Source organism: Apteryx mantelli, chromosome 1 (genome assembly GCF_036417845.1).
Source record: "Apteryx mantelli isolate bAptMan1 chromosome 1, bAptMan1.hap1, whole genome shotgun sequence".
Lineage (NCBI taxonomy): Eukaryota > Metazoa > Chordata > Aves > Apterygiformes > Apterygidae > Apteryx > Apteryx mantelli.
The window spans coordinates 15,800,383-15,826,728 of record NC_089978.1 but is presented as its reverse complement, the minus strand read 5'-3'; the positions used below and the strand labels follow the sequence as shown (position 1 = coordinate 15,826,728).

General features: G+C 37.5%; 1 protein-coding gene across 1 annotated transcript in view; it reads right to left on the bottom strand.

Moving 5' to 3' along the window:
- Positions 1-218: 218 nt before the first annotated feature.
- CNTN5 (contactin 5) overlaps positions 219-26,346 on the bottom strand; it is a 672,212-nt gene continuing 646,084 nt past the window's right edge. Inside the window, exons 20-25 of the mRNA XM_067289747.1 lie at positions 25,239-25,473; positions 16,757-16,866; positions 6,277-6,463; positions 5,755-5,867; positions 4,171-4,339; positions 219-775 (exon numbers count right to left, since the gene is read on the bottom strand). Of these exons, the coding sequence (XP_067145848.1) occupies positions 672-775; positions 4,171-4,339; positions 5,755-5,867; positions 6,277-6,463; positions 16,757-16,866; positions 25,239-25,473 (918 nt within the window). The 3' untranslated portion in view covers positions 219-671. The remainder of the gene's footprint in view (positions 776-4,170; positions 4,340-5,754; positions 5,868-6,276; positions 6,464-16,756; positions 16,867-25,238; positions 25,474-26,346) is intronic.

The following is a 26,346-nucleotide window of genomic DNA, read 5'->3' as shown; positions in this document are numbered from 1 at the left end:
TTAATCATTTTCAAGCTACCTTGCAATAAAACAAATGGCTTTTTTTCTGCTCCATTTTCTCAGTCTCTGAGTGTGCTGCCTAATATTGTATTGACAATTTTTTGCTAGTTTAATATGTATTCATGCTTTTTCAGAACAAATTCTCTGTACTTTTGGAGTGGACTATATACCTTTTCTATCTTACTGTCTTGTTAGTGGGAACAGTCAACCTTAGGAAATGCAACTAAAGCAATAGACAAAGCTATATCAAACTTTTTTTCTCTTTTTTAAAAAAAGATTTTTTTCCAAACCAAACAGATGTACAGTACTAGACACCACTGTTTAAACATCTAATGATACATGACTGAGGTCACCAAATTAAACATACTAAAAAAGTAAAGTACATTTGACAGAAATCACATTTGCTTACAAAAGTTTATTACATACAATCTGCATATTTTTGGGCCAGTAAGTGTCCCCTCCCCAGAGGATTTTAAAAAAAAACTGAAGAGAAAAAAACCTGATGAATTATTGACCATGTCTCCAGCACTCCTTGAAGTGCTCCGCAGGTATTTCTATAGTTCTTTGAGCATTAGCTTCGGTTGCCAGTTTTTCCACAGACATGAAACTCCGTCCCTGGGTGTCATCAAGCTAAAGCAAACAAACAAGAACAATAACGAAGTCTGCAGTCTTCACCATGAGGTTGAAGGAACCATCAGTGCCAAAAGCAATGTTACAGAGGACGAGGAAGTAGAGAATGCATGTAAAGTGGATTGAGCGCTCGTTACTTTTCCTCCTGAAATGAAAAGCAAAGAAATTAAAGAACAAATGATTCTTAGTACATTCAGTGAACAACAACTTGTGTTCTATAATGCTTAGCAAAAGCCTAATTTTTAGGCACAGCATTATCTTTTGAGACCTGTTATGCCAAATTAGGTTCCCTATGCAGGCTTGAGGAAGTTCTGGATTTTATGGTGATAGCTACAAAAACTCAAATGCTCTATCAGGCTACAGATAAATATCAGTCTACAGATCTGTCAGTCTACAGATAAATAGGAAATTCCAGCAGGATATGTGAGTTTTATGCCTTAAATGTCAAAAAGAGTTAGGCTTCAGAAAGCATCTTGAGTCACCATCGTGAATGTTCTTCGTGGAACAAGGCATGAAAACTAGCCCTTGATCATGATGTTTGTTCAGAGGAGAAAATGATCTTTTTCCCTGTAAGCCAGTGACTTTGCTAGGTCACAGCACAGTCCCTTAAAAAAAAACATGCTATTGCAGCTAAGGAGAAATGTTCTATGGGCTGGGAGTGACAACACATCACCTGAGGGGAAGAAGGATGGTTAGGACTGGATTTCTTTGTCTTCTTTGAACAGCTTGTGTTGTGATACCACAGTCACAGTTGTCCTAAATGATACTGCCCTGTTGTGCATAGGCTAGTCAAAAATATATCAGGTAAGAGGGTATGAAAGATTTTGTGGCTTAGAGTTTGGGCTCAAATTATACAGGAAATAAATATTTAAGTGGACTAGGGATTGGCATCTTCTGTCTTCTAACAATATAGTAGAATTGTAGTTTATGAATAGATTAGAGTTGAAATTTTAGGTCCAGACAGAAACTCAGGCCTTTTGGGTAGTACTCCTTAAAGACTAAAAAGCAATGTTTAATGGAATTTTAAAGTAAGTGATGGTGGGTAGCAGAAAGTTAGAACTAGGATGACTCCCTGCGTTTAGGGAAAAGACAACAGGAGCTGACTACTGGCATGTAAGAAAGGATAGCTAAAGTATTTTTTGGTTGTTCTTCCCATTAATTCCTCCAGCTCTTTCTTGTCTGCGTAATACTGATACTTTAAATTCACTCGACAGACTGTAGTTAACTGAAGAAATAGAAGCTAGCCAGCATGAGTTACTTCATGATAATACATTAATACTGTAATAACACATTACAAGCTGAGATGAAAACAAGTGGGCATGATCCTATTGTCATTAACATACCCATCTAATTCCACCTGTGATGCTCTTGGTATCTGAGCTACCCACAGGTGGCTTCCAGGTGTGGCACAGGACCTACAGCATGTCTGAGAACAGTAACTGGAGACAGGTGGGATATCACAGGACACTCATGGCACTGGGTGTCTATATTTAGGCAACTGAATTGAGTCCCTAAATTAAGGTTTTTATGTGTGGTTTTCTATGTATGAACAGAGTGTCCAAAGTCCTGCTGTAATCAAGGAATATCTACTCTAGTAAATCAATGGAACCTATAGAGATACTCATCTTATTCTAAAGCCAGCATATATAACAGGATTCAGCTACCTAAATGCAGACATCCAATGTTATTTTAACTGTGTCAGACGCTATATCTCCTGCTGGTGGTCCAGAATGATGTGGGTCTCCTGTAAGCTCTACATTGTATCTGTCAGTTCTGCACAAACATTTGGAATATCTTAGGACATCTCAGATGCCCCTTGGTGCCTGTGTCTAAATATTCGAATTCTGTCCCCTGGATGGTCAGCTGAATTGCTGTCTAGGCTCCACTGTCTGTATAGATTACATTTCAGCTATCTATAATGGTATCTGAGGCACCTAGTTCACATGTAGACACTTACAGCTAAATTCTGTTGTCCAGGCATGGACATCTAATGGTATCTGAGATATGCTGGAGTATCCCTTTAGGGTTCCAGATGATACCCTAGACAGGCACAGGTCTCTTGTAAATCCTGTCTTGCTTATCAGCCCCACATGGATGTCTCAGATACTCCTGAGCATCTCAGATGGCACTAGATACCTAAATTTTCCATGACCATATATTTTGGGGCTCAAAATCCTGTAAAATGTCAAGCTAGGGTCAGGGTAATCATATTCAAGGGGTGTTTTATTTACCACAAATATTATGATCTAAATTAGTTTTCCATCCTCTGGATCAAGAGTAACGAACATATGGATATGGAAAATGACTAATGACATCCTGAACCTGACTTTGTAGAAAGACAATATAGTTAGCTATGGGTAGAACCCTTGTACTTCTGGTGTCTTGTATTGCCGATAAGACGTGCTTACTGTGTTTACTGTGGTAAACTGCACAACAGCGATCGCTACCAGCATCTCTGTCTTGCTTTTGTTTAATTTCAATAACTGTTTTTTGGCAACTACAGGATATTGTTTTAATACTTGACTGTACCGGTAGAGTTGACGTCACTTACATTAAAGGATAGACTGTACTTTGTTCTTCTGTGTTTTCCTGGCACATAAACCAGTATTTGACCTAACAAGTGAGGGGGCTGATAGTTAAGTGTCCTTTACATTGGTGTGTAATGGATAGGCTTCTCCACAGTAGGCTCAAACTTTTCTAGTGCCTTAATATGTATTCCAGACTTATTTTATTGTTGTTGACAAAGTAAAAGAATGGTTACAGATGCTTCCCAGTGGTCTGGGAGAGGAAAAATAGATCTCTAGCCTTTACTAAGAAGCAATTACCCACTTACATTTGGCAGTTTGTTCAAGGACTTTAAAACCATAGCTACATAGTGAAGCTTATAGTTGGCCTTGGCTAAATTCTATGTGAACTTGCATAGATATAAGACTTTTGACACAAGCAAATAGTTTCTGAGAATGTATTATCTATTAGCATGGGATTTTTCAGTGTTGATTGGACTACTTAAAGAGGAAAGAAAGATTCCTCCTCACCAATTCAACCACAGGTGGCATCAGTCATTCTCTGCAGGTCTAACCATTCTCAGCTATGACTCCTCATTCTGGTTACGAGACCAAGGCTCTCTTCTGTATCCTCCTTTATTTTTGTCATTGTTTGCTTGTCTCATTACCAACATGAAATATGGAGGATTTTTCTTCCCAGAACATGCCATGGCTAAAGGCTTTGCACACTGTCAGCAGATCAGCGGTGACTGAGGAACACATAGGTTTGCTTGCCTGTGACACCAGATTTAAGGTTCTCTGTGAGACTAGCCCTTGAGAGCGCTGTCATTTAGCAAATACATAGCCATTATCCTTATAGCAAGATCATATATATTTTCATTTACAAAACGTTTATAGAACTAAAGATTCTGATCAATGATTTTATTGAATTGTGAGAGCTGTGAGAACATTTTTTTTTCAAGTAGAGTGTAATGGTGTTAATTTTTTATTAGCATTGCTATAATTACCACTCTTCCAAATATACGGGTAACCTTACCTGAAAAAGAGGGAACTCTGATCTGGGGACTAGCAGTCCCATCCCCTCCTTCACTGACTGCACACACCTCAATAATATAGACACCAACATCAGGAAGGAGTACCACTGCAGAAGTTTTCTGTGTTTCTATAACTTGACTGTTGCTCTGGCCTTCTTGCCTAAATAACACCTATGGTCAGTAAAGGAAATTAAAAATTATAGTGGTCATTCAAGTATTATACCACCTTTTGTGTAGGTAACACAGCCATTGAAATAGTAACTGTTTCAGGATTTCATTAAAGATTTCTGGATGTGACATTTCAACTTTAAGTTATGTGTTTTTACTTCCTCCTACCCTGCAAAAAATGGTTTCAATATATTAGTAGCAGAGTATATTAACCATTAATGGATGTGAAAGGACTTTGAACAGGATCCAGAGCAAAGATGCAGGATTTGCCCTCAGGTGTAGGTGTTACATAAAAAACTTTCCAAGTGACAAATTTTCTTCAGAAATGTCTTTTGGGTTTCAAATTCATGTCCCCAAATTCATATGGATATTCAAACTTTTGGTTCAAGAATCCAGCTTCAAAAGTAAAGAAAATGCCCTAAATAAAACCTTTACTGGCTTTATCTTAGCCAACGAAGTCAATTGAGAGTAGTTCAGATCTATCCCTGCACCTTCTGTGAAATTCAGGAATTGCTTATTCCAAGTAGGAGGAATGGAATAATGTACATTGCTATCTTTTTGGTACTTCTGCAGAAGAGTCTTTGTTCCCAGACTGCAAAGGTCAGAGCGTTGTAAAAATTTAAAGTAGTCAACTGAACTTTTTCTGAATCTCAACTATTTTGATAAGGGTTAAAGCAGTTTCTGGTTTACTTGAATCAACTTCTACTTTTTTTATTTTATCAACTTCTACACTTTCTTGATGATACTTCCTGTTATATCAGAGGGGGTAACAGATTGTAGTCTATAGAAATAATTATATACATGCTTTAACATAAAAAAAGATCAATACTCATTAAGAAAACCAAAATCATTCTATTTTGTTTTAAAAGATTGCAGTAAATTCTCTTTCTTTTTATGACTTGTTATTTAGGAGTTAAGCTGGATTTTACTCTTTAAAACTTCAAAACTTTAAATGCCAGATGTTACAGGCACTGAATATCACCACCATAATCACAAAACAAACCTAAGTATTTGTTTTTCTGCTCCATAAAAATATTAATTTTAATGGCATTTAAGATGCCACGTTCTTCTGCATTTCTCTAAATCCTACTGCAAACACAGTTAAATTGAAGTGTTAGTAGGAATTTCACTGCAGTCTGGTCTTATTAATAGCCGCTTCCAGGCCAGAGATGATGAAGTGATCCCCTCAGAGCTCACTCAGTTTATGATCAGCAGTTGAAAATCACAGCAGAGAAAATACTGGGACATTTTGCTCTTTTCACTTTTATTTATTGCTTTTCCTGGTGAAAACTGATTGCAGAAAATCTGCATAGCGTACTTTAGTTACACAGAAAAACAAGAAAAGGAAAAAAGCAAACAAGGAAGAGGTATAACTGTTTGGAAGGGAGGAAGGTGAGCAAGGAAGGGGAAACACTGACCTTATATCCCATTACATCAGATTCATTAGCTAAAGGTCTGACTGGCTCCCATCCAAGAGATACGTGAGAGCCATCTTGTATCCACATAATATTGCTTGGTGCTTGGCTGGGAGCTAAAGACAAAAAAAAGCAACATGTACACAAATTTACTTTTAGATAGCTGCTTTTAAATGAAAACAAAAGTATTTCAATCTTTTATTACATTTACAGCTGGTTATGTTAGCAGGCTCCCATGTCTAGCTGGAGTTTGTTAAGATATTTTTTTGCACCAGAACTGCCGTTTAATAGATATTCTACAGAGGTTATGAACTTGAACTCTTTTATCATCTCCTTTCTCTGTCAAAAATGCTCAGTTTTGTTTTCTAGGAATCTAACCCCTGTAATGAATGCAAAGTCATATGAATTCAAGTCAAAACTATACATGATTCCTGATTATTTTACACTTGCATTAAAGGGAAACCCAAGAGGTCAGGCGTTGCTCCCTAACTTCTCCCTTTGAGCAAAGGTGCTGAGATCACTTACGGGACTTCTTGGTTGCTGCATGCACAGCAGTGCTCGGTGGTCCATACCCTGCAGCGTTGTATGCCCTCACGGTTAGGTGATATAATGTGTTTCCTTCTAATCCTGTCAGGAGGATGGATGATTCATTTCCCTCAGTTTTGACTTTTTCTGCTGCTTCTTCCTGCTCCGTGTCCTTCCAGTAACCAACCTGCCAACAAGTGAGCGCATGGAGGATTAATCTAGGCATCTGGGAAACTTATGCTTTCCTTTTTATCGTGTGGTTGGTTTTTTTTTGCCAGTCCTGCCTGTTGTCTGATTATCAATCAGGCCCTTTTAAGCACGTGGGAGCTGTAACCTAACCTCAGAGTCAAGCAATACTCACACCTCCAAAAAGGCAAGATTCAGAATATCACTGAATTACCTAAAGCGTGTTGAAATACTTGTGTACTTGCATGAAAAGTTGTGACTAACAAGACAGAAGAACAGGGAATGATTGCTGACAGAAAGTCAAAAGCATTTCAGAGAATTCAAGGAGAGCTCAGCCTCCTGCAGGTTGTCAGAAACATATGCCCTTCATCCTGAAAAGCTCTGACTGAATCATTTAAGAAATGGTGTGAGCAGTATTCCCTTCCCGGCCCTGTGTAAGTCAGAGCCACAAGATTTCTTATCAGTGTAATGAATAGAAAATGACAGAACACCTAAAGAAATCTGGAAATAGGCTGAACTAATCTTATCTGAAGAAAAAGAAGGAAGTGGATTCAGTTTTATTTACTTGGATTTAAATAAGTTTCTGTCAAATGTAATTTTGACAGTATGCTTCAGCCCTTTATTTTCACACATAAAAGCCTAAGTGACCTTTGGTGGTTCTTAGGCCACAATTCCTTGTATGTGGTATCTACACTGAGTTTATCATAATCTCAAAGAGGTTACAGCACTGAGCTAACTTCTTTTCTTCTGGTCCCTCAGGGACCAGGTGTTTGCAGGATGTGATTGAAAAAAAGGTACAGCCTCTTGCTAATGTATCTAGGTGACCTACACAAGTGAGGTAATTCTCATTGGGCCCAATTTTCCCTTAACAGAAGTTGTCACTAATGTGTCATTCAAAGACCTGCATTTAGCTTACCACTATTCACGCTGAGATGTACTTGCATTTATCCCACATTTTTGACCTTTTCCATGAAGCTGGTTATTTCATAATAAGTTATTCATGTTATATATGGATAACTTTTCCTCTGGGAGAAAGGTCGTGGGCAATACAGCACTCCTGAGAATGTATCCCAGAAAATGGTGAACCAAAAAACCCAAGTGGTTCATAGGAAAATAAGACCAGTGAGTACAGTGCTGACCTTTTATAATTGCACCCCAGTTGCCATTTTTAAACAAAATAATCTAAAAAGACCTGGCTGCAACAGCATAAATTTGAGGTCACATCTTCACTTGAGTAAAACGTCTTTGTTAATTTTGGTGGAAAGCATATAAATTTATGCTAAAAATATTTAAAAATTAAAAATTAATGCTGCAAGTCTACCCCTTTAATTGTAAAATTAATGTAAATATATCTTTTTTTGTGTATTTGCATTATCTCATGTCAAATGATGTTGCTTTTTTAAGTTAATTATCAGCTCACATAGCAACTCTAGCTGCAGCCACCAGTTGTGGAGATAGGTATGATTCACTGAAGTATTTTGCTAGCTGTATGCCTGACTAACACTGGTGTTCTCTTTAGTAACAGATATTTACATCTTTCTTGGAAGGGAAAAAGAATCAGCAACCACTTATTCACACAGTAGGACTGAACCTCCAATACTTATTGTCTGCTGGGCAGTCAGATTCTTTCATTTTACCTGTAATACAATCGTACAGACTTGAAACTACACTGATGAGAGCCACATAGTATTAAGCACTGTATGAATGGCTAGTGAGAAAGAGTACATGTCCTGGAGACTCTGCCGTCTAATTAGCCCAAAGTGGTGAAGATCTGACAAAGAAATGGTCAGAAAGGAAGAGTGACTTGCGTAAGGTTACACAGGGTGCCAGTGGCAGGGTTGGAAATGCAACTGAAGTCGTGAAAACCTGGTTCTGGAAAAGTCAGAAGCAAAACTGTGGGGAGCTCAACAGGCTCAACAGCCCCAGCTTTTGCACTAAAGCTTTTTTTTTGTAAATATAAATAAGTAGTGAAAACATGATTTCCTACAATGTACTTAAAGTGTTGGTGTTAGGAGTACATAGATAGTAAAACCTGATGAGCATGAAAGAAAAGCTAGGAGCATAATGCATCAATTTTTCATTTGTTTGGAAAAGCACTATTTATATGGCATCAATCAATGTGGAGACTAATTATATTTTGCGTATGTTAAGTCTGCAAAAATAACCATGGCATGTTCCTTACCACTTCTGCTGCACCAAACAACATAGGCATTCCCCTGTGGCAAAGGGGCTTTCCTAGGGGATTGAATATACTGTATTAAACAGCAAAGGCATGAAATGCAGTTTGGCAATGATTCTATTCCAGCTTCCCTGGAACTTCAAAGCCTTAAATGTTTGGTCCCTGCTTTTAAAATTGCCCTTAAATTTTTGCCAGGTGAGTTTGGACTTTGATCTCAAAATATGCTTTTCTCAGGCTCTTCATGCACACATCCATCTGTTGATAGCAAAATGAACTAGTGGAAAATGGGGTTATAAAAAAAAAGAAGTTAAATGATTATTGACTAAGGTCATTGGTAGGGGAGCTTACTTCAGTTTGAACAGATGATGATGTTGCTGATGTTTTAGAAGTGCTGGATATGGTTCTTAACATAGGGAGTTTGATTATTTAGACTCATATGTGCTTTTTTAAAAATCTTATTTTCCGTAGCCTTAATTTTCACTGCTTAGAAGAGATTTACCCTACTTACAGTAGTTTTTTGTTAATTATACATTTGAATATTGATATAGCATGAAGCATATGCCACAAAAGAGAATTCCACAGTTTAAAGATGAAAGAAAAAGGAAAAGAAAAAAGCATTTGGTCCTTTAATACTTTATTCATTTTGAAGTTTTAAAGTTTTGCTGTTCTTTCTATTGTCTTTCATTTAGCCAAAGAACAGCAAGTTTTGATATCTGGCTCCCAGAAACCCAATTCTTTTTTCTAAAGAGAAAGCAATGGTGATGCTTAAACAACTGACTAGAGGAGATATAGGAACATTTACATGCAGCTTTTTGCTTTGTTTTGATCTTGGAGTAAAGAATTCTTCAAAGCAAACCATCACGTTAAAAAAATGTTTCCATCTCAAATTTTTGTACCTGTAATAGTTATAGACCACTTTCCTGAAATTTTAGGATTAAAGGTTTCTTAAACAGTATTACTCTTTCTTTCCTGATTGGTTTCTAGTGTGTGCATAATAGCACTTTGGCATAAATTCATCTGATCTAATTGCAGGTTCTCCTCTCTAAACTCACTATATCTTCTGTTGACCACAGAGAATTAAAACTCTGAATTAGGCATATATCAGCTAAGTGCCTAAATTAAGTAGGATGAGTCTAAGTGTTTCTCGGATGAAAACACACAAATCTTCCAGGACTCTCTGACTGAGTATTTACCAGCTTCAACAGTACTGACATAACTGAAAATGAACATGAAGAATTATCAGAGCACAGAAAGTGCTAGGGGAGAAAAAAAAGAGAAGGTGAACTGAAAGCACTGTGGCTAATCCTTAAAAAAAGAAACCATGATTCAGACTTCAGAAAACCTGTTTTTATTATCATTCTTGGAAAACTTGTTTTCTTACTGGGTCTTGAACTTTGGGGGCTTTATTTCATTTTCAGCTATCAAGGCTAGAAACATTTTTATTTATTAAAAAAAAAGGAAATGGGGATTATCATTTAATTACATGATTCCAGGAGTTGGACATGCAGTAACAACACCAGACATTGCATGTTTTGCACAGTCTTTGATTCAGTTAGGAAGTACTGCTTCCAGATGGGCTGACATGGCAAAATATACCAGATCTGCCATGGTCCTGCTCTACTCCCCACAGATGGTTGCATGATCCTGCCTCTTCCTTTGCAGTGACACTAGCATTTCTGTGATTGTGATCTGGCCAAAAATGAGTCCCTCTCTTTTCCTGGGTTCATTTTGGGAAGGATCAGCTCCTTGAACTGTTGCACTGTCCAGTCATGCAAATGTTAGCACCAGCACAACAGCAATGGCAGAACCAAGCACTTGGGGCAGGAGAAGAGGCTGGAAACATTTAGATGGCCATGGGACTGTAGCGATACACTTACTTCCAAGATTCTTCTAAGCGGAATTATTAGTGAGGTTCATAGATATTCAAGTTACAGTTAATGTATAAATAATTTCTGTCCTTTTGTCCAAAGCCCTGACTGAAATCCCATATGCAAGCCCTGGAATATAGCAGCATGACATTTCTAATGTAAAAAAGCAGCTAGGGCAGCCTATGAGAGTTTTTAAATTGAAGTTCTGAAGGCCTAGCCACCGTGCTGATTTACTCCAGGATGTAAAAGGAGTGTACCCTTCCCTTAGCCGTGCCTAGTGCACGTGATGTTACAGAGCAGCCCTGTCCCTCATGGTTTTGGCTGAGGCCACATCTATTCGGTTCATTGCGCTGGGAAAGAGGTAACACTGAGAGCAAACAACATGTGTGTACAACATTCAGAAACCAAGACACTTGCCATCCATGAGCAGGATACAAAAAATTGTTTGGCTGCTGTTTTTTTTTATCGTCTCAGTGTGTTGGTGTGACTGCCCTTCAGAATGATAAGTTCCTGAGAAAGGTCAGTCAGTCTCGGTTCCTCGCCCCTGCCAAAACAATTGCTGACTGGAAACAGGAAAGAAAACACTGTTCAGTACTCTTTGGTTTTGGGGTCTTATCTAAAGCAGCTTGCTGCCTTCTGTTTTCTCAGGTACTCGCTTCTCCCTCATACTCCTGCATAGAGATGGGACAAAGATTGATATTGTACCTTGACCTTGAGGGATATCATCAACGATCTAGTCATATTTCCTTACTAAAAATTAATCATTAGCTAAGCTTCTGCTTTTAGGTAATAGGAAACTAATAATGTTGTAACAAACTATGACACAGACTTTACAAAGCGCGTGTCTCTCTTGAGGCCCTCATGAGAGATCTACAGCCTGATCCATACCATCAGGATTTGGAAAGCAATTGGACTAGGTTCTTACACTGTAAGAAATGTTTACAGTCTTCAGGATTTTAGAGGAGTTTAAATCTGCATATGAATAGCTTTGTAGGCTAAACTGACTTATATTTAAGACTATCCCATTGTTATTTTCATGTTTGGGAAAATTCATTCATTCAAAAACTGAAGTCTAGTAAATTGGTATTCAGGCTGGTGAAACACTACTTACTCTTTTTTTTGTCTTGTTTTTCCAGCCTTGGGTAGAGATATTCATATATTCTTTCTAAACTGCTTCAGGATATACTCCACTATGTTAAAAGCATTCCAGTGCCATGTAGACATAATTTTTTGTTCCAATGTAAAAACAGATGAAGTAAATTTAAGGCACAGCAAAAACTCATTATAAAATATCTCTCTTTGAAAAGATAGAATAGGGTTTAAACAAGTCCAGTAATCCTCTCTGAAAATGGTAATCAAGATTTTCTATTTTTTACAAATTTCTATTGCAAATTGATCTTTTGATTAGGTTATTCAAATTATTGTCTCTTGAGGGAATTACAGTGACAAAGACTTCAGTTTTGTTATCTATACTTAAGTATTAGCCTTGGTTTTCTGGAAATGAACAAAGAAAATCAGCTTCAGAAATATCTGTTTTTCTGGCCAGTAATCCTTTACTTTTTCTACCAGAAGTGCGGGACAAAGAAAATATTGACAAAGACTGAAATAGATTTTATAACCTTCAGGTTATGGATTCTAAACCATAGGTATTAGCCACACACTATATTTTTCTACCAGTCTGACAAAGTTTACAGGCTACTTTTACTTTATCAAAGTGTAGCTGGAACATACTTAGTAAGGTCAGGCAGACAGCTGACAAATCTGTACTGAAGTCGGGAATAATATGTGCTTTGGAAGATGCAAATGAGTACAGCAAACCTTGCATAAAACTCATGTGACATAACAGTTAACGCTGCCTTTCAGAGATGACAATGTGAAATTGGACAAGTTACTTTGCCTTTCATTACTCCTTAGTACAAAGTGCAAACAGGGCTGGAACTGAAACTGGGTCACCACTTACTTGTCCGTATGTAGTAAATATTCTGTCACTTTTGCTGATTAGAGCACAAACATTCAAGTGTTAAAAAAACAACCTTCCTTTATAATACTGTTGCTAAAAGTCCAGGAAATGTGAAGACTGTCTAAGTGGCTGTCACTGCTGTAGTGACCACAAGCAGAATACAAATTGAGACATGAAAATATAGTGGCTGACTGATATTTTGCTGGTCAGATTATTTTGCATAGGGTTCAACAACATGTGTGTTGAAGGCAACGTTTTACATGTAGTCCACAATTCCCACAGTTACCCACAATAGGAAAAAAAATGTTTTTAAAGATAAATTATTCTTTTTTTTTCAAAACCACTAGATTTTTGTACATTATCTATTCGTTATTTGTGTATTAAGGGACCATTACCGGCTATGTTTTACAGCATACTATAAACAATAACACTTTCAAAATCATTTTATAAATTAAATTAGTGTACATAGAAGCTGAAGAAAATGACACATGATGGAAAACACAAAGCTGCCCCATATTTTGTTTTGGGGTTTTTTTGGGGGTAGGGGGAGGGTTTAGCCCCAGTGACTTGCTGTGCAGAGTCCTTTCTTTTCACACCGTGGGAATGGTTTGAGGAGAAACTGTCAGTATGTTAGCAAAATTGGGCCAATAGACTTAGCATTCCTAAATGAATTCTGTAATTCAGTGACCCACTATGCTGATCCTGTAAGTGATTATCTGATTTTTGGTGAAATCCTTACCAAAAATGGAACTGAAAAGATCTAGCAATACTGTCCTTGGACTGCACTGTGTCCCACAGGAAAGCAGTGTAAGACTCACTCTCTTTTACTCTTCTGTTTACTGAGTGAGGGCTGCTCTGATCGTAATTGTGATTGAGAAGGAGGACAAAGAACAGCAAAATCTACTCTCCAAAGACTCCTCTGTCAGAAGGTGGAGAAAGAAATTTTGACTAGGTCAACAAAGAAAGAGAAGTCAAGAAAAAATAACAATAAAAAGCAGTAGCCTAAGAAGAAGACTCTAATTCCCTCCTGGAGAAAGGCAGCAGGGAGCAGGGAAGTATTTTATATCTTTTTTTTTTTTATTCTGTCAATTGTATATCCCTGAATTGAAATATTTACTTTGTAATCTTCATGCTAGCCTAAACTTGATGCACAGCACAGTGAGGAGGCAAAATATTAATATAGTTCAATATTAATGACCACTGCTGTATCAATAACAATTGCCAAATTCATCCTTAAGAAGTCCATGAGAGAAGTAGAGCAGATGAGTGTCACTGTTGGGGGTTAGAGTATGCTGCACTCCAGAGCTCTAAACACTTTCCAAGACAGGAGGGCTGTGTCTGATATGAAGAGAGTCCACTGAACTACCTGTTACAGTCATCTTTCACAAGGGTGCACCTATAGAGCTAAGGGAGATATTACGTGACAAGCAGGTAAATACAAAACACATTCAAATTATAAAAAAAAATATATTTCCAGAGAAATCATTTTCACTTGAGAAAGAAAGTCTGTCTTTTATTTTAAAAGGATGCAAGGCAAAGCTAATAGAACATTCTGAGAATCAATGTGATCGATGGAATGAGGATAATAGTGAAAATAGTAGGTATCATTTAAAAGACGTCAAGATACCTGAAGGGGAGTAACAAAAAAGCCATCTTTCTGAAACGAAAAAGACAAGGTGCAGTGAGCAAGTTATTTCAGAGGATAAAAGACTGGCTTGGAAATTGAAGACAAAGCTTAGTAGCAAGTGGAACGCTTCAGAATGGAGAGGGATAACACTTGCAGGGTGAATATCATCTCTATTGGATGTAATCTTGTTCTCTTTATGTATAGCTGCTCTAAAGGGAAAGCCATTAGATATCACCTTTGCTGGATGAAGCAAGCCATGTGCAAAGGGATAAAAACATGTTTAATGTAGAGCGAGAGTGTGGCTAAAGCACAATGAGAGAGAACTGAGAAAGGGTTTGCAGAATTCAGCACGGGGAAAGAGACCAGGGACAACCTAGGAAAGAAACCAGGACAACCAAGAGACCCGAGGGGGCAGATCATGCTCACAGACTGCCAGGACTCCACTGGGGAGCAGTACAAAAATATCTAAGTATCAAGGAGCTAGAGCAGATCAGGTGGAAAGAAAAAAAAGCTAACTGCCTACGTCTACCCTGTGGAGTAAAAGTGCTGTCCTGGTCACATCTGTTCAGCAGAAGATCTGCTGCAGAGAGCTGTGGCCTGTGTCCTGCCTGTGCACCAACGTTTCCTCCCAAAGGCCACCAGTGATGGCAGTGAGCAGCAAGGTCTCGTCTGCATGTGTTGCTGGGGGAGACCACTGTGCGCTAGTAGGTCACAAGATTTAAAGGTAGCCCACAGGATTGTTAAAACTAAACTGTAGAGATTAAACTATAGACCAAGAGTCTCTCTCTGAATTTTATAGTATGATGTAGGCAGTGCCATCTTGGCAGTAAGTCTAGATAGTTTGACACAATCATTAAATGCAGTAATAAAGGCAAGGATGCTGCAGTTGTGCGCTTTTGATTGGACTGTAACCTTGCTCTAAAGAAAATCTTAGGGGATGATAAATATAATAGTCCTAGGATACTTTTAGGAAATGCTGAACTTAAGTGTGATTCCATGACCATTCCATTAAAAAAAAAAAAAAGAGTTAATGTTCTATTTATGTAAATTTAGCTAAACAGTTGAAAAACTCCTTTCTCTGTGTTAAGAAAAACATGTTTTGTCCAGCTAGGATTTTCTTTGGTGGCAGAAAGTAATGAAATCTCTAAGCATTTAGATCATGACTTACAGGAAGAAAACTCAAAGAATGATTGAAGAGGATGCAAGAGGTAAGTCCTTGTTGACAAAATCAAGGGAACATGCCTTGTTTAAAAATCTTTTGCCTGAGGTACTTACTTCTTGCCTCTCAACCTGATCCAGACCAAGTAAATCAAGTTAAGCAGATAATCAGCTATTCTAGTGAAGTGAGAGCTATATTAGGGCATCATGGTCTCAGAGGCTATCTTTCTTCAAAGTAAAAAAAATACCCCGTGTGTACTGGAAGTACTAATACAGCCCCTGCAGTTAATTTTCTACAGAATTTTTGAATTGGGAGTATCATTTAAATATGGACATAAGCCAGAGATGAGAGAAAATCCACATTACTTAGTCAATATAGGTTCTATCATGCTTTCACTGAACATTAATAACAAGAGAATGTGAAGGGTGTAAAAAATCATAGCTCTTAGCCTTTTCCTTGATAATAGTTCTTTTAGGACTTCCTGGAAGTGAACATAATTTTCCTCAAGTTCTAAAATAAAAGTAAACACTGTGTAGAAATTGAGTTTAGCAAGCTGTGTTCAAAAGTAGTAACCTATACTAGAACATTTTTGGGGGGAAAACCCAGACACTCAGTTTTTGATATTAATAATGTTAATAATCACTTTAATGTAACTTAGTCTTGGCTTTATCATATTTGGCTTCAGACATCCGTAACATTGGTAACTGCGTCAAATCTACTTGTTTACCCTCTTTTCATAGTTATTGCAGAGAAACAGGAAAGAATCTTCCCACTCTAAAGGACTAAAGGAGGTCACATAACCTGCACCCAAAATCAGCCTCTCTACTGACTGTGAATTGAAATATCATGAGAGTCAGGACAGGCTGAACCACAAGGTCAGGATGTGTCACTGCAGTCCAAGGACAGGTTTAGTCCTAGATCTGATCTCCTCCTGGCAATGCAGACTGCAAACTGAATGCAAAACTACAACTAGATCCAAAGCATGGGAAGGTCCATTGCCAGGTCCCTCTCTAAATGGAGCTTCGTTTGCTGATGGTGCCCTGCTGCTTCCTGTCCTCACATCTGACTTTTATGATCTGCCCAGCAGATGTCCCCAGGCCACTGCTGGATGACAGTACATGGATGGCAGAGGCTGTTTTGTCTCTGTATGTTGACAGCTCTCAGTAAATAACAAGTTTGAACTGGTCACTTAGAGCTGGAAGCAGTCAATATCTAATCTTCCCCAGCCTGCGAAAGAGGCATGCTGGGTCACTTGCAGTTCTTTCAGCTCTTTTTGAAGTGTCAAAGAGACATTATAAGAACTAGTGTTGAATGATTTTAAAGCACAAATAAATAGAAGAAGATGTGTCAGTAATACAGCTGTGACCATCGTTCTACAGCTAGCTGTGTGTATGCTAAAATGTGTATAATTTCTTTTCAAGCTTCACTACGCCGCATGTTAGCAGAGTGCAACGTTAGCAAAAGTAACAAGATTTCTCATTATGATATTCCGTGTTCATACCTCAAATCCCTGTGGTCTTCCTAGACTTTCTTTAATATGTTTCCACGCAACAAGAATCTCTGATACAGACAAACTCGTGGCTCTGACATCAATGGGGGCAGCGCTGGGTTCTGTATTAAGAAAAATTGAAACAATAAACCTCCACTGTAACAACCTGTATTTATCAAAAACACTCCATCTGAAACTGTCATTTACTTCCTTTATTCTACCTTAATACTCACAAAAAGGTATGACACTTATGGGGAACATGAAAAACTGAACAAGATGAAAAGATTATTATTATTGTGTGTGTTTGTTTGTGTCATGCTACATCAATATCTTATCACTGATGACAGGCCCAGCAAACTATGACAGAATCCCTTGCCTATGTCCCTCCTGATTTGTTTTTGAAAAATCTTTAATATTTGTAGATGATCCCCCCGTCTCCCCTGCTTTCATACATCTGGATCAGCTTAACTTCAGAGGTGAAGGGAGCATTCATTCTCCTTCTGACTTTTTAGGGTCATTTTGTTGGTTCAAAATGAACAATACCTAGCTAACATGCTCAGTTAGTTTTATACCAAATAAGATTATACCAAATAAGAAGCAATACCCAGAGCTGTAGTGAAATGTTAGGTAAAAGAACTTTTGAGGACTATGTTGTTATACTACCAGTAAACAAACCTTGAAGCAATAGGTACCAGTATCTGGGACATGCAGTCTTCTCTCTGCTGCTGAAGCATTTACCTTTTTAGGCCTGAGATTCATACTGTTCAAGAGAAGACATTGACAACTATAATATGTACCTCTAGCTGTGCTGTTATCAGCAGCCCTACATCTATGCTTCCATCATGATGCTCTTTATAGTGCATTTTGCAGACCTGCTCCCTTGATTTTCCAGAGCAGAGGACCCATAGGCAGACAGGCACCAGGGCTCCCTCCCTGCCCTTGCACCTGGGTCCAACTTCTTCCAGGGTTCGGGAAGCTGTCTGGGTAAGCACACACAGAGCTGACAGGACAGACTGTAGACCCATTGCATAACCCAAATCTGTATCGCCATTTAGTGCATTGGGAGGGAAGAGTATCCAAAAATTTTCAGACATAACACTGAGGTATGAACTAAGGAAATACCTTCTGCTTTATTATCTAAATATTGCTGCAAATTTGTTCAAGGAACCTATGACATAGAGATGAGGCTTGCACACTGACAACAAAACCCACAGCAGCAATGTTTCACCACCATCCTGGCTTAGTTTATTTGCTCAGCAAATAAGTGAATTCACATACTGCTGCAGTAGCAGAGCCTGCAGTTTTTTCCTTGGCCTAATGTTCCTCATTACATTTCTAATGTGTTGATCTGCTCCTGAAGGGCAGACAGAGGTCCTGACTCTTATCATATAGGGAGGCACATCAAAGAGCTTTTTTTTTTTTTTTTTTTTGCGAGGGGGCTCATTTAACAGGATTACAGAGAAGGAGTTTCCTTATGTAATAGTCTTGACTCATTAGCTGCCCACCTCTCTCTGATCATACTGCAGGGATTGTCCTGGCACTAGGGCCCTATACTTTTTTCTGACATGGCTTGTAGATATTTTTCATCCTTTTTGATGTTGAATTTTCAATGTTTGTTGCTCTTTTTGATCTTTTTTTATTTACTTCTAGAGAAAAGAAGCATTTCTGATGTGGTAGTCACCCATGATGTGTATTACTAATAAGTATAGAATATATATGGATCTTTTCAGGTAACAAAAAAGAAAAAAATATTCTCCAGGAAAAAGTCAAATCATCTTCTGAATTCAATAATGAAAGAATTGTGCTACAAAGAAATATATTTGTCATAATATGATTTTCTGTTCAATAGGTATACCCTGCTTTCCATTTTATGTACTACTAAGATTTGTGCAGCAAAAGCTATTTTCTAGGTTTTGTATTATTGAAGCAATTACCTTGTTGTCAGAAAAGATTGCAGTGGGATAACTAATTTCTGATGTACACAAAATGTTGGTTGGCAGCCTTTACACTTTCTATAAATGTAGAAATCATTTCCTCCTCATAGCATTCACTAGAGGTCATTTATATATTGTTCAGAACAGAAACAAAGAATATTTTCTGATATTTTTTAAAATAAATTGTTTTCAACACATGGAATAGAAATAGTTGTCTTTTTTTAAATGTGAAACAAATGCATTTCTTACATATCCAGCAATTATTCACTGTAATTTCACTGATATTAGACACTAAGAAGGTAAGTATTCAGCAGAAGAACAGAAATGATATTTTTAAGAATAAGGTACATTATGACTCTGAAAGTTTATGGAGATGAAATGGCATTTTTTATTGATTCAGATAGGATGAGGACCATATAATTTCTTGTCCATGGCTCAGTACAATGTCATGCTTTATTCTGTGTGTCTAGAACTGATGATAAGTTTGACAGGTTCATTAGGTTTTTCCACAATGGTTGCTGGTATATAATCATATTCCTTTATTAATATCTTGGCATTATGTTAAATCTATTGGTATCTTCCTGAGGTCACACTGATGGAAAAAAGTCTTTAATGATCCCTTTAATATTCCCTGATCAACTTAAAGATACAGCACAGTAAGTTTTCAGAAGGCTGTGTGCAACATCCACAAAACAGTCTTTTCCATATGCTGAAATAACACTTTAAGGAAACCTGTTCAATCTGCAACACTCAGGATGGCTACAATGTAGTAGAGCAAGGGATTACACCAATTGCATTGATCTGGCATTCAGAGAGGGAATCCTGAATTTTGATACTGGCAGATAAGAGAAAGTAGAATTACTTATTAGCTTTGCATTCTCAGTACTGCATTTATTGCCCTAAACTTGCCTGTTTTTCTCAGATATTTATTGTTAAAGATATCCATGTCATCTTACATAAAAGCAACTCTAGGACCTCTTCATGTTCACTGAGTGTTGTTTTAACTCTCTTATGGAAAGCAGCCTCCATCAGAATCCTTTGTCCAATCACTTAGTACCCATTTTCTTCCAATTTTAACTCAAGAAAGGATTTTTTACACACTTCCCTAACTCAAAATCTGAGCTCTCATTTGAACCTAAGAACCTCAGCCTTATTAGGTAGTTGCCTTATTACTCCAGGCAGTTCCACATAGTTAATATGTTAAGACTTCAGCAAGGAGCAATGACTGAGAGAATTCCTTTCTATGGAAAAATCCACAAAGGGATCTCACAGTAAGGAAACCATAAGGAGGATTTCCTCTAGTGTGATTACCTATTACCATCCTGAAGTCAAAGAAGGTGATATCATTTGTTCCCTTGATGGAAATAGCCACAGGAGCTATCTTTCAGATCTGGGAAACTGACTCAGAAACTTCAGTAAACTGTTTTCATTTCTAAGGAAAACCAAGGGAGACTCTGCCTTGGTTTCATCTCTGCCCCTCAGACATGGACTGGTTGACATGTCCCTGATTTGGGGACCCCACTAGATGTGCAATATCATGACTGCTTGTGGGATAAGACAGCCTCCGGAATCTTGTCAAGAGAGGCAAAAAGATGTCTTTGGAAAAGGAAACACACCTTGATACTAGGATTATAAAACTGATTTCCTAAACACCAAAAATAAGATGACTGACCATTTCCTAGATGGCCCTTGGACTTTACTTAAGCCTTTTCTATTTTCACCTGTCTCACCAATGTCTTTGCAGAGGACTTTAAAACAGAGAAAAAGAAGATAGTCTCATAAAAATGGCAAAACTCCTATTTCTATCAAAGATGACAGCTGTATAAATGAAGTTCTCCTTTTATGAGACAATCTAGATTCTTGGTCCATGTCTATATGGCTAAATAAAAGAGGACCAGGGACTTGGCCAAGACACCAAGTGGCCAGTAACGCAGCCCACTGAAGTAGCGTTTTTCTAGCACAATACTTAGGGAAGGTGCTCCATGTCCTGGGGTGTGATGTTTGAGCAAGTGGCCTGCCTTAAGGTGCATATAAATGTGCCCTTATTAATCAAGTAGGGCTTTTGAAGTCTATTCCAGCATGTCTCTCTCTCTCATGCTCTCTCCCTGTATACTCCTTCCTGTGGCTTTCCCTTCTCCATGGAATAATCTGGCAATATTATATAATAGAGTGCTAGGTGGGAAAAGGAGCTGCCTTGTCCCCATAAAGGCTTTGATTACCTACAAACAGCTCCCTCACCTTAGTGAATGATTGGAAATTGGACATGCGACTGGCAGAATTCAGGCTCCATTCGATTAAAAGTGCTGAGCAATGTTGCCGTCTTCATGAATATGAATGATATCTTTGTAAAAAGTGACATGGTGGCTGGAGCTATCTACATAACGTGAGGAGGGGATGTGCCTATAATATTGATAACACAGCCGATTTCCCACAGGGGCTAGTGGCATTAATCAAAGGAAGGCTGAATAAACTCGTTCATATCAGGGTTATGATTTCGTTCTTTAAAAATTCAATGAAGACGGCTGTAGCTGAACTTTTACAGGATCTAATCCAGATGGATCAGCTGGTAAAAGCAGGAAATAATCCACTGTCATTTACAGCAAATATGCCAATTTTTTAATTTTCAGGTTCACCTAAATTCCAAGGAGCTCTGCTTTAGCTGTGAAATGATCCACAGAATTTCACTTTATAAATGTAAAATTTTGATTTGATACATGGAGGCCATATTTTGAAGTGCATAATTGCATATTCTTTCTTCTGAATGAAAAGGAATATTTATTTATTTAAATAAGGGCTCAGAATGAAAAGCTAGGGGAGTTGGACCTAACCAGAAAAATATTTTAGCCTGCATTGTCTCATTTAATGTCACATCTCTCACTAGCTAGCCTAATGCATAACTACTTAAAGTTATGAAGAAACAAAACTCCAAAGGCTGCTATGTGGACTTTCTCCCTTCAGGTAACTGAGAGATTTGGTTCTCCATGGATTGAATGAGTTAGTTCAAATCCATATGAAACAAGAGCAAAAAGTCTGTGCAATATCATTACATCTTGTATGTATTACAGAAGCGCATCTGGGGTCCCTCAGGAGGTTTTAAACAAATGCAGGAAAACTCAGAGTCCCCAGGCTTTATCTTGTATTGCTCAAGGCTTTCTTTCATATCTAAAAGTTTTTCATAGTATTCGCTACATCGTTTATCAAAATTATAAAACTTTCATTTCTGTGAAGGTAATTTCTTCATGCGCCTAAAGGGGAAGATAGGTACCTACTGAAACTACCAGACATATTCTGTGTCTCCCATTGTGGCAATCCTGTTAAAAATGCCTCTGTAAAAGACCTAACTCATCTTGAAATCACTTGGGTTCCCTCCTTCTCTCAGAAGCCTATTTCTATTTCCTTTTATGTTTTCACCTATTTCTAGGCTTGCCTTTCCTTGTTGCTGGAATATGTCTACTGTGCCCTTCTGCTCTATCTTCTTTTTGCAGATAATTGTACATCTTTCATTCTTTTCTGCATCTTCTGTATATCATCCTCCTTCCCCCTTCAGAACTGGTCCTGGCTCTCTTATCATCTCTTTCTTCACTAAAACTCCTTGATCTTTTGCTTACTTTCTTTCCTGTGGTCTCTCAGTCCCTCAAACTTTTCTGTTGTATTAAAGAGTCTTTTCCACAGGGTTACATCTGCTTTTTTTTCTCCTCTGGCTACTCCACTAGTCTTATAGGACTTTCTTTCAGAAGACCTACATTGTCTTTTTTCCTCTGCTTCTCCATTCTATTTTCTACTTCCCCTACACACTCCTTTTCATCTTTCGCTCTTGGATAGTGTCTTCCATGAGCTCCACCCAGGTGATAGCTGACACAAACTCAAAAACCCAGTGAAGGAGAATAAATGTTCTACATCTATAACCAGTCAAATTTTGCCCCCTTCTACTTTGGTTTGATTGATCCCTCAGTAACCATCAGTGTCTTATCTTCTGAGTATCTGACTTAGAGATAAAAGACTAACCCCTCCAGGTACTCAAGTAAAAGTTCTCATTTTTTTGCTTGTGTTTGCTGAGATTCTTTGCTCATTGACTGTTTTTTTTTGTTTTGTTTTGTTTTTTAAGCCTTTTGCCTCGGTCAGAGCCACTATCATGTAATCATATATCAGTCAGAGGGGAACATCTTACTCAATACCAGGTGTGAAGCTGCTTGCCCAGGCACAACTCAGAGCCACCGCAAGTGGCCTCTGAATGTCTGATTAGAGAGCACACAACATGCACTCACAGACATCCAGGAAAGACAGACACATGCTTTCATTTTTAATAGATGAGAAATTTCTTCCTTGTCCAGGATCTGTCCCATGCAAACTATTGCTTTTGCCTGTGTGCTGAGCTGAGGCAACAGGATTTAGGCAACAAGCTTTCTTAGATAAATTTGTTATGCCAGTGAACAAATGTAGATCTATCTTTAGAGGCGGAAAACCTTTCTATATGTGACCTAAAGTTTCCTTAATTTTTAATAATTTTATCCTAGGCCTTTATTCTAGGTTTTTTGAAGAGCAGTGAATTGGATTCACAATGAAAAACAAGTAAAGCTAAAGGTTTGCTGGATCAGCCCTAGGATCATAATATATTGTACTGTCAATCTTTATTTAATATCACCTTTTCAATAGAAATCCTTGAGAAAAAAATGTGCCTTCAGTTGTCTTGCTCTTAAAGTGTGCAAGTCCATGACTCTTTCAAAACCAGTTCTTCCTTTTTTCCATGACAAACCGAAACATATTTGTTGTCAGTCTCCACATTGCTCAGAATTTAGCTGTAATAAACTGTTTCATTGTTGCTTTAAATTTTCAGTGTAGGACCTTGGGTTACTCTTGAGAAAAGCTTTTTATAAATTAATTTTGCAGTGTATTGTCACAGCTTATCATACTTCTTTTCCTCAGATATAAGTCTAAGAAAGTATTAGCCCCATTGAATTCCACTTACCAAAGGAAAGTCTAATGTATAGACATACGTAGAAATTGAATTAGCAAAGCTATAATGGGTAGGTACTTTCAAATAACTGAATTTTAATCAGAAAAGTTGGTTTCTAGAGGTATTCTCTATAAGCATAGGAAGAAAGTTCATTTTAATAATTCTATTCAGATTATTTGCAAAGTTAGTATTTTAAAAGAAATGTTAGAAAATGGATTTATGTATTACTGATTATTCTGTTTCCAGTTTTACCCCAAAACCAATCAGAAGACTACTTATTAGAATTCAATGCTCAGCTTTTGCTAAGATAGCTTTTGCAATTCCAAGAAAAAAATAATAATTACAAATAAGAAACAAATTTATTATCTATCAAGGTTTTTGCCTCCTTTCTCTTGTACCACTCTTTTTATTGAACTTTCTGATCAGAGAATAAAATTGTTAAATCGTAAAAATATCACCATCAGTATCACAGTTTTGTCTATTAAGGAACAGGGAAGTCAGATGAAAATGGTAAAAATGTCCAAGTTGTACTGGCCAATTTTTACATTTTAAAATGCAATTATTTTTATAGTGATATGAATATTTGATAGTGTTAATGCAAACACTGGAACACAAACAGATTACTGGAACTGCTTTTAGCAGAAATAGCATTTCCCCTAAAATTATTGGGAAGGAGCAGGTAATCTCTGCTACGCTGAGGCTCCAAAATTACACATTGCTAATATGGAATAACATTTAATGTTTTCCGGCATCACAAGAAATACTGTCATTTTCATACTATACTTTTGTAGTGATAGTATAAAATTCCTCCATATAATGAAGTATATGGCTTCCAACAGTATAGCTCCTCAAAATATTTCTGGGGAAAATATTTGCCTACCTTTTTGTGTGTATGGAAGTTTCCATACACTGGCTCCTGTCAATACAGAACAACTTCTTTTACTAGTATAAATTAGTCTTTTCTCAGGAAATGCAGTTGGGTTGAGTTCATAGCAATTTTCCAGAAATATTTTCCATTTGTGTTTTTGAACTACTCATATAATTCACATTGAATATTTGGCCACGAATGTAAATTCATAACTTTCTATGCTAATAAAATAAAAAAGAAAATAATAGAAAAAATAAATAAAAATAAGACCAAAATTGCATTCTGTGGAATTTTGGTATCCATTAACCAGAAAATGAACATTCATAAGTGAATTTATATAATCTTTGGATTGTTGTCAGATTAACTCATGAAAAAAAAGTATCATGAACTTCACACACAATAGAAAGAATCAGTCTTCCTTTGCTCATTTTTTGACCAGCCCAGCTGGTCAGTTAAGGCTACAGACTTCATATTAGGCATGAAGCTCCTTTACAAGAGACTTTTTTGTTAGGACTGACGTGGCTTGAGTTCTCCTTCTAAATTTTTAATGCTTTCTGGGCAAGCTTTGGCAAGTTAGTTCGCCTCCTTCTCTGCAAAGCAGCACTGATGATACTTACTGCTTCTGCAAAGAATTTGAAATCTATGATTGAAATTGCATGGTATAATAGGACATATTATGTAAAAATAGCTATATATAGATATAACATACAATTAAATTTTACTGTATGTTGAACTGACCTCCTTCAGCTGAGCAGATGACCACAATAGGGCTGAATGGACCATCTCCTTTGTTATTGTAAACACCAACTTTCACCTCAAAAGGAGTCAGAGGTGGCACACTTTCATCTCTATAGATGAACTTTGAGGCATCTGAAGATGTCACCATTTTTTCCTTCCAACCTCGTGTTCCGTTGGGTCTGAAAGCTACAATATATCCAAATCCTTCTCCATTCTGAAACTCTTCTGACACTGGCTAAAATAGAAAGTTCAAATAATGATCAGATGTGGTCTTATGCATTTAGAAAGCAATCATTTAGTGACTGAATATAAGCTGGCTGCTTGTGTCTGGGTGATCCCTTCCAGTTGCATTATAGGATTTTATCAGTCATGCTTGGTAACACAGAGGGACAACTGTTTCTGAAGAGAAACCTAGAAAGAGCATTTCTTCAGCTAGTCCTCATGGTTAGATCACTGCCCCAGGAATGAATTAGCTCTTGGGCTCAGAGAGATGTTGCTTTTGTACTTCCCACATCTTGATAAATGCTTTAACTAGTGATCTGCTAGCTGAATAGCTACTTCCAATGGCCTTGTTAAAAATACAGAGCAACATCTTGTTAAGGCCTCAATCCTAAAAATATGATGTGAGTGACACTGACTACAATGGGACCCTATTGGGATTTAGGTGCCACCCTGTCTATCTTCTGTATCCAAATGGGCTGTCAAGCCTTAATGATTTATGTCAAGGGTTCATCTTGACACTTAGGGATATAATGTAATAAAACTAGCTATTCTAACTCTCAAACTGAAAGACTTGTGGAAAAAAAAAATCTCATTTGTCTTGATTATACCAGCAGAGCTGTGAAATTAGCACTTTAAACTGGGACACATATGCTGTAAGCAGGCATCAGCAAAGGCACTTAGGTGTTGAGAAGCTAAGCATTGCAGCATCTAAATCTTATATGTCCAGCTCAAGGAATAGAATTGTTCATACTGATTTGTGGCATACATTTCTTAAAAAGTCTATGGACTGGGTTAAGTTTAATAGCTGTTAGCATATAAAGCCAATGCCACAGAAAAGGTGTCTCAACACTATCTCTTGAAGAGTATCTTAGATCTGCAGCTAATG